Source organism: Mus musculus, chromosome 19 (genome assembly GCF_000001635.26).
Source record: "Mus musculus strain C57BL/6J chromosome 19, GRCm38.p6 C57BL/6J".
Classification (NCBI taxonomy): Eukaryota; Metazoa; Chordata; class Mammalia; order Rodentia; family Muridae; genus Mus; species Mus musculus.
Window position 1 is genome coordinate 8740659 of NC_000085.6, and position 16412 is coordinate 8757070.

The 16412-nt window shown below is 45.1% G+C and overlaps 2 protein-coding genes, 1 long non-coding RNA gene and 1 other non-coding gene across 9 annotated transcripts; 3 read left to right on the forward strand and 1 right to left on the reverse strand.

The window, feature by feature from the left end:
- Positions 1 to 59: 59 nt before the first annotated feature.
- Positions 60 to 567, forward strand: 1700092M07Rik (RIKEN cDNA 1700092M07 gene). Its single transcript, NM_001177347.1, has 2 exons — positions 60 to 188; positions 317 to 567. The coding sequence occupies exons 1-2, from the start codon at positions 110 to 112 to the stop codon at positions 496 to 498; spliced, it is 261 nt and encodes an 86-aa protein (NP_001170818.1). The 5' UTR covers positions 60 to 109; the 3' UTR covers positions 499 to 567.
- Positions 568 to 765: 198 nt separating this feature from the next.
- Stx5a (syntaxin 5A) lies at positions 766 to 14984 on the forward strand. Of its 5 annotated transcripts, none has more exons than NM_001167799.1 (11): positions 766 to 917; positions 1596 to 1839; positions 2196 to 2266; positions 2422 to 2477; positions 2695 to 2765; positions 7803 to 7919; positions 7997 to 8053; positions 8149 to 8230; positions 9008 to 9114; positions 9248 to 9369; positions 14251 to 14984. In NM_001167799.1, the coding sequence occupies exons 2-11, from the start codon at positions 1615 to 1617 to the stop codon at positions 14408 to 14410; spliced, it is 1068 nt and encodes a 355-aa protein (NP_001161271.1). In that variant the 5' UTR covers positions 766 to 917; positions 1596 to 1614; the 3' UTR covers positions 14411 to 14984. The 5 variants fall into 5 exon arrangements, with proteins under 5 accessions (NP_001161271.1, XP_030106860.1, XP_030106858.1 ...); XM_030251000.1 differs by having other exon boundaries at positions 782 to 1137; positions 14251 to 14979; XM_030250998.1 differs by lacking the exon at positions 766 to 917 and adding an exon at positions 1134 to 1496 and having other exon boundaries at positions 14251 to 14979.
- On the forward strand, positions 2313 to 2421 carry Mir6992 (microRNA 6992). The gene has a single exon (NR_105958.1). It is a non-coding gene; the product is annotated as a microRNA 6992 (primary transcript).
- 1700023D09Rik (RIKEN cDNA 1700023D09 gene) lies at positions 14131 to 16311 on the reverse strand. Of its 2 annotated transcripts, none has more exons than NR_132423.1 (2): positions 16127 to 16311; positions 14131 to 14492 (listed from the first exon to the last, which is right to left on the reverse strand). It is a non-coding gene; the product is annotated as an RIKEN cDNA 1700023D09 gene (long non-coding RNA). The 2 variants fall into 2 exon arrangements; NR_132424.1 differs by lacking the exon at positions 14131 to 14492 and adding an exon at positions 15904 to 15977.
- Positions 16312 to 16412: the final 101 nt, after the last annotated feature.

The following is a 16412-nucleotide window of genomic DNA, read 5'->3' on the forward strand; positions in this document are numbered from 1 at the left end:
AGGTGGGAGGGGTTCCCTCACCTAGCTGCGGGAGACCTGACATCACAAAAGCTAGGCCCAGAGCTAGGCTGGCTGGGGAGGGTGACAGAGTCCTGCGCCTTTCGGGGCCATGGGCTGCTGTCAGGACAAGAACCGTTGGGCCTCGGATGAGCAAGCAAGGGATGAAGTAACAGAGGATGGCAGGGAAGGTAGGACTAGATACAAAAAACGGGTCTCAGGTCCTGGAATGGGAGCCGGAGGTGCCCCAAAGGGACTGCCCCAGAGGTGGGGCTGGAGAGAACAGAAGTGAATTAAGTGGACCCTGTGGTGCTTGTAGGCAACGAAGTGGACAACTCAGGCCGCCGTAAACAAAGATCTAACGAAAGTCTCCTGATCACCGTGCTGTGGCGCAGGCTATCCATGTTCAGCCGTCGGGAGTCCTCGCGGTCAGGCAAGCAGGACAATCAGATGCAGGAACGCAAACATGAGGGAAGCCACAAGGAACCAGAAAAAGGCTGACTACAACCCTGGTCTTAGTCCTCCCCAACACCAGAGAATAAAGTTAATATTGCGAATCTGCTGAAAACACTTAGGCCTAGGCTTCCAGCTTTAAAGGCTCTGAGACCACACACAGGCTCTTTAAGGCGCCTCTAACCCAGCAGGTCCAGATTTGTTCTCGCACTTCAGGGGCGGGGCCGCGGTGGCAGTCTAACCAATAGGAGAGCGGAGTCGAGTTTGCATGGTAGGGGTGTGTTCTTTCTGTCTCTGGGCTAAAAAAAAGGCGTGGCGCAGCAGCCACGTCACCGAGTTAGGAGTACGTCTAGGTGACGTGGCGGCTCCTGTTCTTTGGTCCGGCTTCCACTGCTTACAAGTCCTTCGAGGAGGCGGCAACGATCTGGGAAGAGTGGCGGTGGTGGTGGCGGTAGGAAACAGAAGAGGTAGGGTTTCGCTTCAGTAGGAGTCCAGCCTCTGTCGTTCGGCTCAGCTCCGGGCAGCGGCTTGACGGGGGAGGGGGGAAGGGAGCCAGGAGTAAGTCCTGCTGGCGGCTCCGCGTAAGCGAATACCTCGCTGTCCAATCAGGAAAGGTCTTGTTAAGGAAAAACTTGGCCCCATCCAATCAGTGGCTGCAGTCTTCCAACAGGCGGAACTTTGACGGAGGTGGGACTTCCTGTTTCAAATAAACACTTTTAAGAGGGTTTTTTCGCCTCCCCCTCCGCCCTCCGAAGTGTGTCCACCTCTGGAGATCGGTTGCTGTTTTCTGTGAGAGGGGGAAGGAAATCACGTATACCAAAGGCAGGATTGAGACCTGGGCTAACTGCAAAGGTCTGCCTGGAAGTTCAGGGCCGCAGGACCAGGCTGTGGCTGTTTTCTCGACTTTAGGGGCCCCGGCCGGAGCTCTGGCAGTCAGAGCCAAGTCGGAAGGAGACTCTGAGGAGGCTTCGCCTTGGGCCTGGAGGAAGCTGACCGTTCTCGCCGTGTCCAGGGTGCAGGATCTGCGGGTGGCCGTGGGCTCCAAAGTCTGTCAAATACGGGAAAGGGCCTGGGGATTTGCTAGTTGAGGGGAGCGTTTGGGGAAAGAGGCTGTCTGGAGAATGACATTCTCCTCTCCACAACAGTCTGAGGTTATGCGACTCGATGATCCCGCGGAAACGCTACGGATCTAAGAACACGGATCAGGGTGTCTACCTGGGTCTCTCAAAGACACAGGTTCTGTCCCCTGCAACTGCTATCAGTAGCAGCAGTGACAGCACTCCTTTGCCCACTCCGGTGGCCCTGGTCCCCTCCCCTCCCGACACCATGTCCTGCCGGGATCGGACCCAGGAGTTCCAGTCTGCCTGCAAGTCCCTGCAGAGCCGTCAGGTAAGAAGCTGGAGTGGAAAGGCAGGCGTGAGCCCATTTAGTTAATGCTTAGGTTTGTTTGGTAGTTGTCTAAACTTAATTTACAACTCTTAGATAGACTAATCTTATCAGTAGGAGAGGAGGAATTGTCTTCAGTAATTTCAAGAATACTTTAAGTAAGTTGCCCTAAATACCACAAAGGATGAGTCAGGATTTAAACCTACATCTAATTTTTTTCTTATCTACAAACCACTGATAAATGTAGATTGTCTGATGTCAACAGCGCTAGAGTGTTTAGTGGGTTATGTGAGGGAGCAGTGAAAAGCTGAGGTAAGTAGTGACAGGAACTAAAGTAGCAACTTTTTGATACAATTCAGAATGGAATCCAAACAAGCAAACCGGCTCTGCACGCAGCCCGACAGTGCAGTGAATTTACCCTCATGGCCAGGTGAGTTGAGAGGGGCGTTGTGGTGGGGTGATACAGTGTCTTAAGTATATCTGCCTGTGATGGTTTGGCTGAGTGGAATTGGTTGTGTTGGAGGTTATGGTAACAGCCTCTTTCCTGCCCTTTACCACAACCTTCTCACTGATGATCATTTGCAGGCGCATTGGGAAAGATCTCAGCAATACATTTGCCAAGCTGGAGAAGCTAACAATCTGTGAGTGTTTGGGAGGCCTTTCCTAGGTGGGACAGTGAAACATAGTACTAGGAGGTGAGGCTCATGGAGGTTTTGTCTTATTTTTTCTATGGTGCTGGGGATTTAAACCAGGGATGTATACCTTAAGGCAAGTGTCTCTACTACTGAACTGTCATCCTAGCTCTTTGAGCCTTGCTATTTACCCTCACCTGTCCTAATGTTTCATCTGTCTCTGCAGTGGCAAAGCGCAAGTCCCTCTTTGATGATAAAGCAGTAGAAATTGAGGAGCTAACATACATCATCAAACAGGTGAGCTGCTAGCCATCAGGAGAGCCCAGCATTCTAATTAGATTACTTCCATCATTTTCCATCGCCATGAATCCCCAGGGTAAGTATCTAGACCCATGTCCAAACACCCTGCTCCTCCATTGAGTCAGTAGACACTTAGGTCATCTAGTATTTATAAAGCACTGTTCTAGATGCTGATGAAACAACTGGGAAGCAAGAGCATTGTCTTCAAGGGCTCATTTTCCTTGAGAGTTACCCAGCATCAAAAGCCTTGGCTTAAAATGAGGTTAGGTGTCAGTATAGAAAAGATCTTACAAAATGATTAATGAAGCAGGATACTGGGAAAGATTGACCAAGGATATGAAATCTGATTTGGACTCAGCTTATGTAGAGGTAGGCTGAGGGGTCTATATGCAGAAATTCAGCCAGATAGTATATGTCTTTAATTTCAGACCTCAAGAGGCAGAGGCAGGTGATTTCTGTAGTGGTAGAGATGTTTTCGTTTTAATCCCAGGTGTAGGTATGTGGGGCTGCTTCTGTCTGTCTGTAGCACCTGATTGTGATTTGCCAGCTACAGATAGTTTCTGTGATTGTGTGATGTTTGGAATTCTGGGAATTTTTCAGAGGGTATATAAATGTTGGGGCCATTCAAGAGGCGGCGTTGGTGGTTATTTCAAGGGGAGTTTAGTAGTCATGCTGGAAGAACTAAGAAAGAAATTAGGTTTACAGATCTCTCTTTTCCCTCTCCCTTCTTTCTCTCCTATTTAGTTGAATGGAGTATGTATATGTTATGGAGGTGGGTGAGGAAGACTGGGAAAAAGAAACCCACAAAGTAGCAAAGGCAAGCTACAGATCTCTGAGTTTGAGGCCAACCTGGTCTGTAATTATGTTGTTTTGTTTTTTTGTTTTTTTTTTTTTAAGATTTATTATATGCTAGTACACTGTAGCTGTCTTCAGACAGACCAGAAGAGGGCGTCAGATCTCATTACGGATGGTTGTGAGCCACCATGTGGTTGCTGGGATTTGAACTCAGGACCTTCAGAAGAGCAGTCAGTGCTCTTAACTGCTGAGCCATCTCTCCAGCCCTGTAATTATGTTTCTTCCCTCCATCCCTTCTACTTTCCAAAAGAAAAGAAAAAAAAGAAAAAAAAATGGGAGCAAAAGATACAGATAGCCCAGAGCAGATTCTTTGTTTTGGTTTTGAGACTGTACTTATATAGCCCAAGCTGGTGTTTTTGTTTAAGACAGGGTTTTCCTGGAACTCCATTTGTAGACCAGATTAGCCTCAAACCCAGCAATGTATCTGTCTCTATTCTCTGAGTACTGGGATTAAAGGCATATATATGCCTACCATGCATAGCTCCATCCTGGTATTTATTTATTTTATTTTTCAAGACAGGGTTTCTCTGTGTAGCCCTGGCTGTCCTGGAACTCACTTTGTAGACCAGGCTGGCCTTGAACTCAGAAATCCACCTGCCTCTGCCTCCCAAGTGCTGGGATTAAAGGCATGTGCCACCATGCCCGGCTTCTGGTGTTTACTTTTTGATTCTACTTCAGCACCCCAAACACAGGGATTATACCATGTATCACCATGCCTGCCCAGGATTTTTCTCTCTGTTCACATGTATATCACAAATGCGTATAGTAGTGTCCAGCCTGACTGTTTGTTGTTTGCCTAGATGAGTGACTGGCAAGAAGTTGGTTGTTTAACTGAGTGACTAGTTGTAAGGAACATTGTGGACTTTGATAATGAGTGTAGAATCATCTTGACTGGTCTGGAGGACACAGTTTGATCTGGAATGTGGATGGGACGGGCTAGATGCTTAGAAGGCAGCTGGTATGGCTCTCTAATACAAATATGCTGGTCTCCCAAAGAGTAGACCCCATTTAATGTGTGCTATGGTGATGTAAGAGTATAAGATTACTATTGGGCTATTACTACTTACTGCTTAAAAACTATCCCACTGCATTCTGTGTTGCTTTATTCAGTTTGCTCCAAGGGCAATGGGAATGGACAATTCTGGGACTCTTGTTGCAAACCCTGCAGATACCAGTGCTGATTTTCTTTCAGTTTTCATTGTCCCACTGCATTCTGAAGAACTTGAAGTGGCTTTGTCACCCACTTGGATTGTGACCTTGTGTGAACTCCTAACTTCTGAGTTGTCATTGTCTTATCAGTAAGGCAGATCTTGTGATGATCTTTTGTTTGCTTCTGTCAACTGATGACACTGGCTTTTTCAAGGCCAAGACCACTGAATTGGTTGATCCAAGCTGGTGTGGGTAAAGTGATATTTGAGGTATGTTTCAGTAGTGAAGAAAAGCAATTCATCTGAAGAACTGCTGGGAATGCATTCCGAAAAGTGGGAATGCCATTTAGAAAGTAGGCATAGCCAAAGGAAAGGTCTCAGGTGTGGGCAGTGTACAACAGGTTAGGAGAACACAGGAGTAGAATACTATAGAAGTACTCAGTGGCCAAACAGGTCCTGTGTAGGCATCTCAGGCATTTAGGTTGTAGTCTAAGTTGTGTGCTAAGCTCTTGACTTTTCAAGCAGGGTGATGACAATACCCTGAGTTTGATTTTGAAGATCACACTGGGCACTGTTTAGGCAACAGGGCTTTGGAAGGCAGACTAGAAAGAGGCTTATAAGGCTCTTTGTTTTGTGAGAGTAGACAAGGTGGTTGGGGTACACAAGGTAGAAATGGACATGGTATGGATGTGTTTAGAATATATACTGGACAAAAACAAACGTGGCTATGAGGAAAAGGGGAATTCAGAGTTGTGAGTTTTTTTCTTAGTTTGTTTTTGAGATAGGGTCTACTATATAGACCCAGCTGGCCCTGAACTCATAGATTCTATCTATCTGCTTCTGCATCCTAAGTATTGAGATTAAAGATGTACACCACCACATCTGCTTAAAACTTTAAAAAAAAAATATGAATGAGTGTTTTGTGTGTCTGGTGCTTATGAGATCAGAACATGGCATTGGATACTCTAGAGTTGTAGCAGCAGATAGTTGTTGGAAGTTGAATCTGTGTCTTCTACAAGAGTAGTAAGTGCCCGCTTTCCAGCCTGTTTGTATTTTAAGGTAAAGTCTCGGGGCCTGAGAGATGGCTCAGTGGTTAAGAGCACTGGCTGATCTTCCAGAGAACCGGAGTTCAATTCTCAACATCCACATGGCACCTCCCAACTGTCTGTAACTCCAAGTGCGTTAGGGATCTGACATCCTTACATAGACATACATAAGGCAAAACATCAATTTACTTAAAAATAAATCTTTAAAACAAAATAGTCTCATTCTGTAACTTATAGACTGGCCTTACATTCATCACAGGTTACCTGCCTCACGTGGGATTTTTAAGTATAAGCTACCATGACTAGCTAGGCATCTGGTGACTGGTGGTGCATTTACTAAAAAGGAGAAAGCAGCAAAGGAAATGTGACCTTGAGAGAATAGATTAAGAGTTAAGTAGAAGAAATTTTTTTTTATGCAAGAAGCTTAAATAGTAGATAAATAAAAAGCAGTTAATGGGCGTTGTTTGTTTGTTTGGGTGCAAGAAAAGAAACGCAGGACCTGTGTTTGCTGCTCCCCACTCCCAGACCTTTTACTATATTTGATATAGTACTGAGTATACAGTAAGCACTTAGTAGATGCTCAGATTTTACCTGTCCAGTCAGTATTGTAGACTTTATGATAGCATGTAGGTGTACTAAGGAGTTGGTGAGAGGTTAGAAGCTTTCATCTGGAGTTCCTGTGTGGGAAATGGTACTGAAGCTAGAACCCAAGGGAAGGAGCTGTTATGGCAAACAAACCCAAAAGTGCATTTGGGTCAGAAACTCGAGGAAGGTAGAGAGAGCTCAGTGAAAGTGAGTCCAGGGTCTGGAGAGGAGGAAGGTCCAACCTACTTAGAAAGTCTCTAGAAATGCCTAGATTTTACCAAGTATTTTTCTCATACTCACTATTTAAAAGTTTTTAAGTTATATTTGTGTTTTCGGGGATGGATGCCTGAGTGTCATAGCATGCATGTGGAGTTGTGAGTCCCTTGAATGGAGGTTTTGAGCTTCTTTATCTGCTGAGCCATCTTGCTGGCCCTTATACCTGTGGCCCCCACCCCCCCACCTTAAAAAAAAAAAAAGTTTACAATGTATAAAGGATTCTGTCTGCATGTATGCTTGCAGGCCAGAAGAGGGCACCAGATCTCATTATAGATAGTTTGGAGCCACCATGTGATTGCTGGGATCTCAGGACCTCTGGAAGAGCAGACAGTGCTCTTAACCTCTGAGCCATCACTCCAGTTCTCATGCTCCATTTATTTTAATGTACATGAGTATGCTGTCACTGTCTTCAGACACACCAGAAGAGGGCGTTGGATCTCATTACAGATGGTTGTGAGCCACCATGTGGTTGCTGGGATTTGAACTCTGGACCTTCGGAAGATCAGTCGGGTGCTCTTACCCACTGAGCCATCTCACCAGCCCTAGACTCACTATTCTTGATGCCTTCCATTCTGGTACTTTCCTGGGTCATAGTATATCAAGACAAATTTTCTTTGCTCTCATGGGGAGAACGGAAATGCAGGTGACACATAAGCCGTGATAGGAAGTCACTGTATATTACTTTGAAGAAATAAGTCATAGCAATAAGTCTTTTGCAATATTAGAAATTCTGTGTAAAAATTTGCTTCTTTGATGCATGTAGGAAACTAGAGTGGTTTTTACCTTTTCCTGAGTAATATTTAGGTACTCTGTCAGCATGTTGTAGGTACAGTTTTGCCTTTTGAAAGGGTTCTGTGGCCTCACAGGGTGAAGTAGAGCAGGAAGGCGGGGACAGAACAGTCATTTACATATGATCAAACCCCAAGTTCCCTTCTCTGACTTCTCTGCTAGGAATGAACAGAGCTAGAAAAGTCTAGTGTCACCTTCTGACCTGACTAGACGCGTACACCATTAGCTGGTTTCCTCTTGACTTCCCTGCCAGAGACAGCCAGAGACTCTTCACAGAGATGGTCTTCATGACTGAAGACTCCCTGCCTAATGCTTTTCTTCTGGTCTCTTACCAGGATATCAATAGCCTCAACAAACAAATTGCTCAGCTTCAAGATTTTGTGAGGGCCAAGGGCAGCCAGAGTGGCCGGCATCTGCAGACCCATTCTAACACCATTGTGGTTTCGTTGCAGGTGGGACCTTGGGGATGGAGGAGGGAGGAGAGGAATAACAAAATACATTCTTTGACCCAATTGTCCTTGCCTTTTAGTCAAAGCTGGCTTCTATGTCCAATGACTTCAAGTCAGTTCTAGAAGTGAGGACTGAGGTAAGTGGGATCAGTAGGTGGGTAAGGACCTATTGTAGGGTCCACAGACCCACTTTCCAGGGACTCAGGAGCCGTGTATTCCTCCCCAACATCAGAATCTGAAACAGCAGAGGAACCGTCGGGAACAGTTCTCCAGGGCACCAGTGTCAGCCCTGCCTCTTGCCCCCAACAACCTTGGTAAGTCAGTAGTAGCACTATGGGAAGCCTAGGGGCTAAGTTCTTCTGGGTTTGGTGGCATCCTTTAGACTTCAGAGTGTAAACACAGTAGAGTAGGAGAACGGAGCTGCCAGAATGGTGCTGTGCATTATCTCAGAGGACAAACTTGGTTTTGAAACTTTATGATCTACACTTAACCCTTGTGCCTTCTCATGGGAAACATGAGACATATCATGTAGACATATCAGAAAAATGACAGTGTCTGACTTTTTGTACTTAGTTACATTCTCTCTAATTTTCACAACCAGCCTTTGGAAAAGCAACTATTGTTAGCTCCATTTTGCAGATGAGGAAACTGAGACTCAGATCAAATAATCTATTCAGAGCTGGATTTAAATCTAGTGGGTTTTGAATGTGTTTTTATTTTTAAAGCTAGGGTCTCATGTAGCTTGGGCTGGCCTCTAGCTTGTTAGCTGAGGACTAAACTATCTCCACCTCCCTATGACTAGTATAACAGGCAAGCACCACCATGCTTTGCTTGAACCATGCCTATACATTCTCATGTATGCACTGTGTGTGTGTGTGTGTTTTGAGAGACAGACAGACAGTGGCAGTCAGACAGTGACAGTCAGGGTTTCTCTATGTTGTCTTGGCTGGCAGATCAGATTGGCCTCAGACTCATAGAGACCCCCTTGCCTCAACCTCAAGAATTCTGGCATTAAAGGCATGTGCTACCAATGCCAAGCCCTGAACCTGCTTTTAACCATTAAAATGTGCCATGTCCTATTTTCCTCCCAGGAGGTGGTCCCATAATTTTGGGAGCAGAGTCCCGAGCTTCCAGGGACGTGGCTATTGACATGATGGACCCTAGAACAAGCCAGCAGCTTCAGCTCATTGATGAGCAGGTACCCAGGCTCTGAAATCTGGAGAATCAGTTTCTCTATTGTCTTCTTTGTTCCCCTGAGTGTTTGGAATGTGTCATGGTGAAAAAGTCTTAAAAACCTAGGCCCTAGTTCATGGTGTTTTCTTCTTCTGAAGGATTCCTACATCCAGAGTCGGGCAGACACCATGCAGAACATTGAGTCTACAATCGTTGAGCTGGGCTCCATTTTTCAGCAATTGGCACACATGGTTAAAGAACAGGAGGAAACGATTCAGAGGTGAGACACTCTCACCCCATACAGTGCAGCCTTCTCTTCTCCATGGATTGATATCCTGAAGTCCCTAGGGACAACTTGGTGTTCTTTGGAAGAGTGGAGTGAATCCTGCCTACCCACTAGTCCTGTTCCCCTGCTTCTACTCATTCCATAAGAATTTATTTAGGGGCTGGTGTGGTGGTGTATGCACGCCTTTGATCCCAGCACTCTGGAGACACAAACAGGCAGAGCTCTATAAGTTTGAGGCCATCCTGCTCTACATAGTGAGTTCAAGGACAGCCGCTGAGGCTACAGAGAAGTCCTTTAAAAAAAAGAAAAGTAAAAGAAAATGCCTACCATGCATAAAGGTTTAGGATCTGTCCTCAGAATCATAGAGAAAACAACTGGTAGGGACAGCCAACTGGCTCATCCGGCAAAGGCATTTCCTGCACACGCCTAGTAACACGAGAATGGTAACTGCTGCCAGATAAAGGTGAAAGATTTCAGCGCCACAGGGTTGTCTTGTGATCACCACATCCATGCCTCCTACCCCATAATAATAAATAAAAATGTAAAAAAAAAAAAAATCAAACAGCTGAGAAGGGAGCACAGTGTGCTGACCTTAAAGTACAGCTACTCTCGAGGATTGTTTGAACCAAGGAGTTCAAGACAATGACATCAGACCACCATGATCTGCTATGTGGATGCTGGGAATTGAACTCAGAACTTAAGTGAGTGCTCTTAACCACTGAGCCATCTCTCCAGGCCCACAACCATATTTAACCCTAGTTTTAGGAGATCCAACGCAGGCATCAGGCATTTAAAAGTTGATTTAAAATGTCAGCAGCAGAAAATGTCAGTGGTACTGTTGTAGCAGCCTGAGAAATCTGTAGAGCCCGCGGGATGTGGGTGCTCGCTCCACAAGGCAGGGTGAAACAAAGCTGACTTTAGAGAGCAGAAAGACGGTGAACCTGAGAAGGGCAAGGACAGTTCTTATGAAGCTTGTCTGCTCATTATGTTGAAAACTCCTGAGGTGCTGGCTCAGCTGTTAAGAGCACTGGCTGCTCTTCTGAAGGACCCGGGTTCAATTCCCAGCACCCACATGGCAGCTCACAACTGTCTATAACTTCAGTTACAGGGGACCCAACATTCTCACACAGATGATAGCCATGCAGAGAAAACACCAGTGTACATGAAATGAAAATAAGTAAATCACTTAAAAAGCAAAAAAGAAAAAGAAAATTCCTGAGGTGTAGGCAGCTAAATGTGTATCAGAACGGGGTGCAGGAGTTTCCTGATGGATGCCCTTTTAATTTCCTGACTGTCCTGCAGGCCTTGCAGTGTCCTATAGCTTCAAGTTGTTTGCTGGCCTTGTTACTGCTCTTTCAAAACAGAAAAGCTTGGTTCTCCAGTGTTATTTGGAAAAACCAAATATGGGCTTCAGTGGCACTGCTTATATTACTTTGTATGGAATAACTTGAAAGAAGATGCTGTGTAACTTGTATCTCATTAGGAAGCATTTAATGTCAGATTGCATTTATATCAGGGAGGACAGATATCAGAAACAGTCTTCCACCCCATGATCAACTCCAGGACCTTGTACATGCTGGACAGTATTCTGCCATTAAGTTACACACTCAGTCATTGTTTTTAGCTTTTTTCCTCTTGAGTGAGAAACTCAAGGCAAAGCTCAGCAGATAAGTTTGCTTGCTATAAAGCCTTGATGGCCTGCATTTGGTCCCTGGAACCCACATTGTAAAAGAGAACCAGTTCCCACATGTGTCCTTTGACCTCCACATGAGGGCCATGGCACATGCATACTCATACATACACACAGACATACAAAATAAATATAAAAGAAAAATTCTTTTTTTTTTTTTGTTTTTTTTTTGTTTTTTGTTTTGTTTTAAAAGATTTATTTATTTATTTATTTATTTATTTATTATATGTAAGTACACTGACACTCCAGAAGAGGGAGTCAGATCTCATTACGGGTGGTTGTGAGCCACCACGTGGTTGCTGGGATTTGAACTCCTGACCTTTGGAAGAGCAGTCGGGTGCTCTTACCCACTGAGCCATCTCACCAGCCCTAAAAGAAAAATTCTAAAGCTCTCTCTAGACATAAATTACACTAGATTATGAAGGTTTTTCCAGTCTGTTATGTAGCCCTGGCATGCGACTCTTGGAACTCTGCATGAGTGACTGACTTCATCTTAGCAAGAGATTAAAAGCCCTGTATCACCATCCCTGCCTGGGCCTTATGTGTGACACTTTTTTTTTTTTTAAAGATTGATTTATGGACTGGAGAGATGGCTCATTGGTTAACAGCATTGACTACTCTTCCAGAGGTCCTGCGTTCAAATCCCAGCAACCACATGGTGGCTCACAACCATCTGTAATGCGATCTGATGCGCTCTCTTCTGGTGTGTCTGAAGACAGCTACCCTGTACTTAGATATAATAATAAATCTTTTTTTTTTAAAGATTGATTTATATATGTGAGTATACTATCACTATCTTTAGACACACCAGAAGAGGGTATTGGATACCATTATAGTTGGTTGTGAGCCACCATGTGGTTGCCTGAAATTGAACTCAGGACCTCTGGAAATGTAGCCACTGCTCTTTACCACTGAACCATCTCTAGCCAGTTTTCTTTCTTCCTTTTTTTTTTTTTTTATAAACACAGGGTTTCTCTGTGTAGCCGTGGCTGTTCGAGAACTCCCTCTGACCAGGCGGTGGTGGTGATAACTTGTCTTCAAATTTTGAAGTTAAAAGTTGTGTGCCACCATACCTGGTTTTGTTTGTTTTTTTTTTTTTTTCAAGACAGGGTTTCTCTGTATAGCCCTGGCTGTCCTGGAACTCACTTTGTAGACCAGGCTGGCCTCAAACTCAGAAATCTGCCTGCCTCTGCCTCCCGAGTGCTGGGATTAAAGGTGTGCGCCACCACGCCCGGCTAAATAATTCTTTAGAGAACAAAATTAAATGCATTTACACTAAAAAAATGTAATGAAGGGCTGGGCATGGTGGCATATGACTTTAATCCCAAGCACTGAAAGGTGGACCTCTGAGTTTGAGACCAGCCTGGTCTAGGTAGTAAGTTCCAAGACCCAGAGCTATACAGAACCTGCCTCAAAAAACAAAACAAAGTATGGCCAAAAGCTATGAACCTCATACTTTGGCCTCTCTAACATATCCGAAAAAAGAACCACAATTCCACAGATTCCGTTTGCAAAAGTCAAGGTGTGTTTCATCTTGCATTATAGGGCCATGTCTAACAGTTGTCATTAGATGACTACCATTTACAGAATAGTTATGTGAGCTCAAATAACCTTTATGTCAGTAGGCAGCACAATCCTAGTGGATTGTCACACTTTTATATGCAGGCCACGGTGTCTGAAACATCTTGTGACATAGGATGGTACTTGGATTTTAAATTCTTTTCAAGGCATGTGTGTTGTGTTGTATGAACATGCGTAGATCAGAGAAAGGATCAGATGTCCTCTTATTACTCTTTCTATCTCTCTTTTTTAAAATATTTTTATCTACTTTTTAATTTGAGACAGGGTTTCTATGTGTTGCCCTGGAACTCTTTGTCTAGACCAGACTGGCCTCAAACTCAGATTAGCCTGCCTCTGCCTCCACCTCCCAAGAACTGGGATTAAAGGTGTGAGCCACCATGTCTGACTACTTTTTTCTCTTTGAGGTAGTGTCTCTCCCCCATTAGCTTAAAACTTGTTTTTGTTTTGTTTTGTTGTTTTTTTTTTTCAACCACCAAAACCTAGCTCTTTGATACTTTTTTTTTTTAAGGTTTATTTATTTTATGTATGTGAGTACAGTGTTGCTATCTTCTAACATACCGGAAGAGGGCATCGGATCCCATTACAGATGGTTATGAGCCACCCATGTGGTTGCTGGGAATTGAACTCAAGACCTCTGGAAGAGCAGTCAGTGCTCTTAACCACTTTCCTACTTTCTATACTTACCTGCTGTGCTCTGGTTATGGGCACAGTTAAGACTGTAGCCAGCTTGCTGTGTGTGTGTGCTGGAATTCAAATTCAGGTCCTCTTGGTTGCCAAGCAAACACTTTCCTACTGAGCTGTCTACTCAGCCACTATATTTGGGTTTTAGGATTGCATACGTAGATTGGCTGGAAGTTTTGTTTGCTTTAGTAAGTTTTCAAAATTGTCCTTCCTCTGAGGAGTGGTTCCTCCAAGATAATGTTCTCTGGTTAGTTATAAGAGTTGTATTATCCTTTGAGTTCCTGTCTATATTAAGATTTTCCTAACCAGGATTTTCTGACTAATTAGCACAATGCAATACATGTTCATTACAAAAAAAAAAAAAAAAAAAGGAAATGTTAATGAGTAAAGCAGCATTTGGGGTGCTCCTAGATTGGAAGTTCATTTAATTCACTGAAAATTGAGACTTCATGAAAGGAGGTAGGGTTTATATCAGTTACCTCAATTTTCAGATGTGGAAGACTGGTTAAATAATTCAATCATAAGCTAATAACTGGAAGAACGTTTTAAAGCTAGAGGCGAGCATGATCTACTACCCTCAAAAAATGTGTGTGTGTGTGTGTGTCTATACACACACACATACAAGAGTTCACACAGGCTGGACAGTGGTGGTGCACGCCTTTAATCTCAGCACTTGGGAGGCAGAGGCAGGCGGATTTCTGAGTTCGAGGCCAGCCTGGTCTACAGAGTGAGTTCCAGGACAGCCAGGGCTACAGAGAGAAACCCTGTCTTGAAAAACAAACAAACAAACCAAAAAAAGTTCACACAGTATGAAACACTTTTTACTTCCACATATTGTAATCACCTTTCCATATCAATAAATGGATGTCTTCAATCTTCTTTTTAACCCAGTGTCCTTCTGTTTATCTCCTGGCTGTCTCCAGGATCGACGAGAATGTGCTTGGAGCCCAGCTGGATGTGGAGGCAGCCCATTCAGAGATCCTCAAGTACTTCCAGTCAGTTACCTCCAATCGGTGGCTCATGGTCAAAATCTTCCTCATCCTCATTGTCTTCTTCATCATCTTTGTGGTCTTCCTTGCCTGAACCCTCCTCCCTCATTCTGAGCCACTCCATGGAGGGCTTGGGATCCTCCTGGGAGGACAGGTGGCTACTATTGCCACTGAGCCTGTGCAAGGTGGTTGGGAGAAAGGCCATTTCCTTGGAACTGCTAAGAATGGCCAGTGTCCCTGATTCCCCACCCTTGTCTCTGGCCACTCTGTCCTATCCTCAGGCCCATGAAACACACTGGTTCTGGATTTGGACTCTGCTGTGAAGAGGCTGGGAACAGAAGCCAGCTAGGGGCCAGTGGGGGAGGTTGTCTCCACCTTGAGATTTTTATAAGCCTATAACCAGCCTCCCCCAAACGTAACTGGCAGCAAGAGGAGAAAACGCCCTTCCTTCTTGAGAGGCAAGAATCCTCAAGAAGTATCCAAGGGACCAACTTCATCATCTGGGTCAGCTAGAACTTGACTGCCGCCTTCTCCTCACCATGTGAGGTGAGGGGGCTCTGAGCCCTACAGTTGCCTGCACAAACCTGACTTTGGCTACTGGTGACTCTCAATATGCCAAACATGCTGCAGCCTATTTCCTCCCAATTACAGCAAGACTGTCAGCCTCACTAGTGTTGATGTCATTTCTGGGGGGGGGGGGGGGACTTCAGCAAAAAGCTAACCACTGCCCAATACCAGAACCAAAAGGGTTAAGTCAGTGACTCTGATGGGCCCCTACTGATAGGCAGGGTAGCTCCGGAGCTCTGTACACACAACTCCCCCCTAGAAGCGAGTAGCCAAGTACAGCAGCACTTCATAAGAGTTTTCCTTTGGACTAAGTGGGTTCATAATTGGGCGGCAACTTCCAAGACAGTACCCATAAGTTTGAGCCTGTTTTGTATCTTCAAATCAAGTCATGCTCCATGCCTACCAGCACCCCATCTGCTTCCCCCTCCCACAGCAGCATCTGGATCCAAGGCTGCAATAGTCCTAGCCACACCAGAAAAGTTTCCTAGAGCTCTTGGGTTTGACATTAAAGTTTCAGTCAACACTTGGGAGTTGGAAGCAGGTGAATTTCTTGAGTTTGTGGCCAACTTGGTCTACAAAGCAAGTTTCACAGAAACCCTGTTTCAAGAAACAAAACCCAAAACTAGCAACTTTCCCTAGCTACCTACCTAGCTGACCTGGGTCTACCAATTAGGCTTCAGTATGACAGACTGAGTGAAGTGAAGATCAAGGCTTAAGGCTCACTAGATCCCTGATTTTGTTTTGAGATGGTCTATGTAGTGTTCCCTATCTCTGAACTGGACAAAGTATTGATAGTAAGACTAAAGCTTTTTTATTTTATTTTATTATTTTATTTTTTTTGGAGGAAGGGTCTCTACATAGCTCTGGCTGTTCTAGAAATTTCTATAGAGCCAAGACTGGCCTCAAACTCAAAGATCTGCCTGCCTCTGCCTTCCAAATGCTGGGTTTAAAGACCTGCTCCACTACACCCGACTTGACTTTTTTTTTCATTAGTCAATTTAAAAGACCTTTTTTCATTAGTCAATTTAAAAACCTACGAAGGACAGGATTTCGTTTAATTCACACTTGGGTTTCACACTGGGCATGATACTGTGCTGGAGGAAGAAAAGTTCGCATTAGTTAAGGTTCCTGCTCCAGTGGGGCTTACATTCCAATTTTCTATTTCGTCATAATTCGTCGTGGAGATGAGAAAAGCTAAGAGGGCATAGGCCAGCGGCTGGCAAGGAACTGAGCTGCGACTTACTCGCTGCCGGGATCCCACCGGCGGGGACTGTGGGCCGTTACTCCCGTTCAGAGGCCAGGTCTCCATTCTTGTGTGTAGCCCTCGACCCTGCTCCTCTTGAGTTCAGTGCTAACGCAGAGGGTTTAGCTCCGGGACCGGGCCAGCGAAGAAATAGGAAGGCGGGGCCGGCCGATAGGCCATCCGGCCGGAGCTCCGGCCGTGGGCGGGCCTCGGAGGGCCTGGCCACGCCCCCGAGCGGCCGCCCTGCTTCTGCGCAGGCTCAGAGAGCGCGTTCACGTCCCGCGGC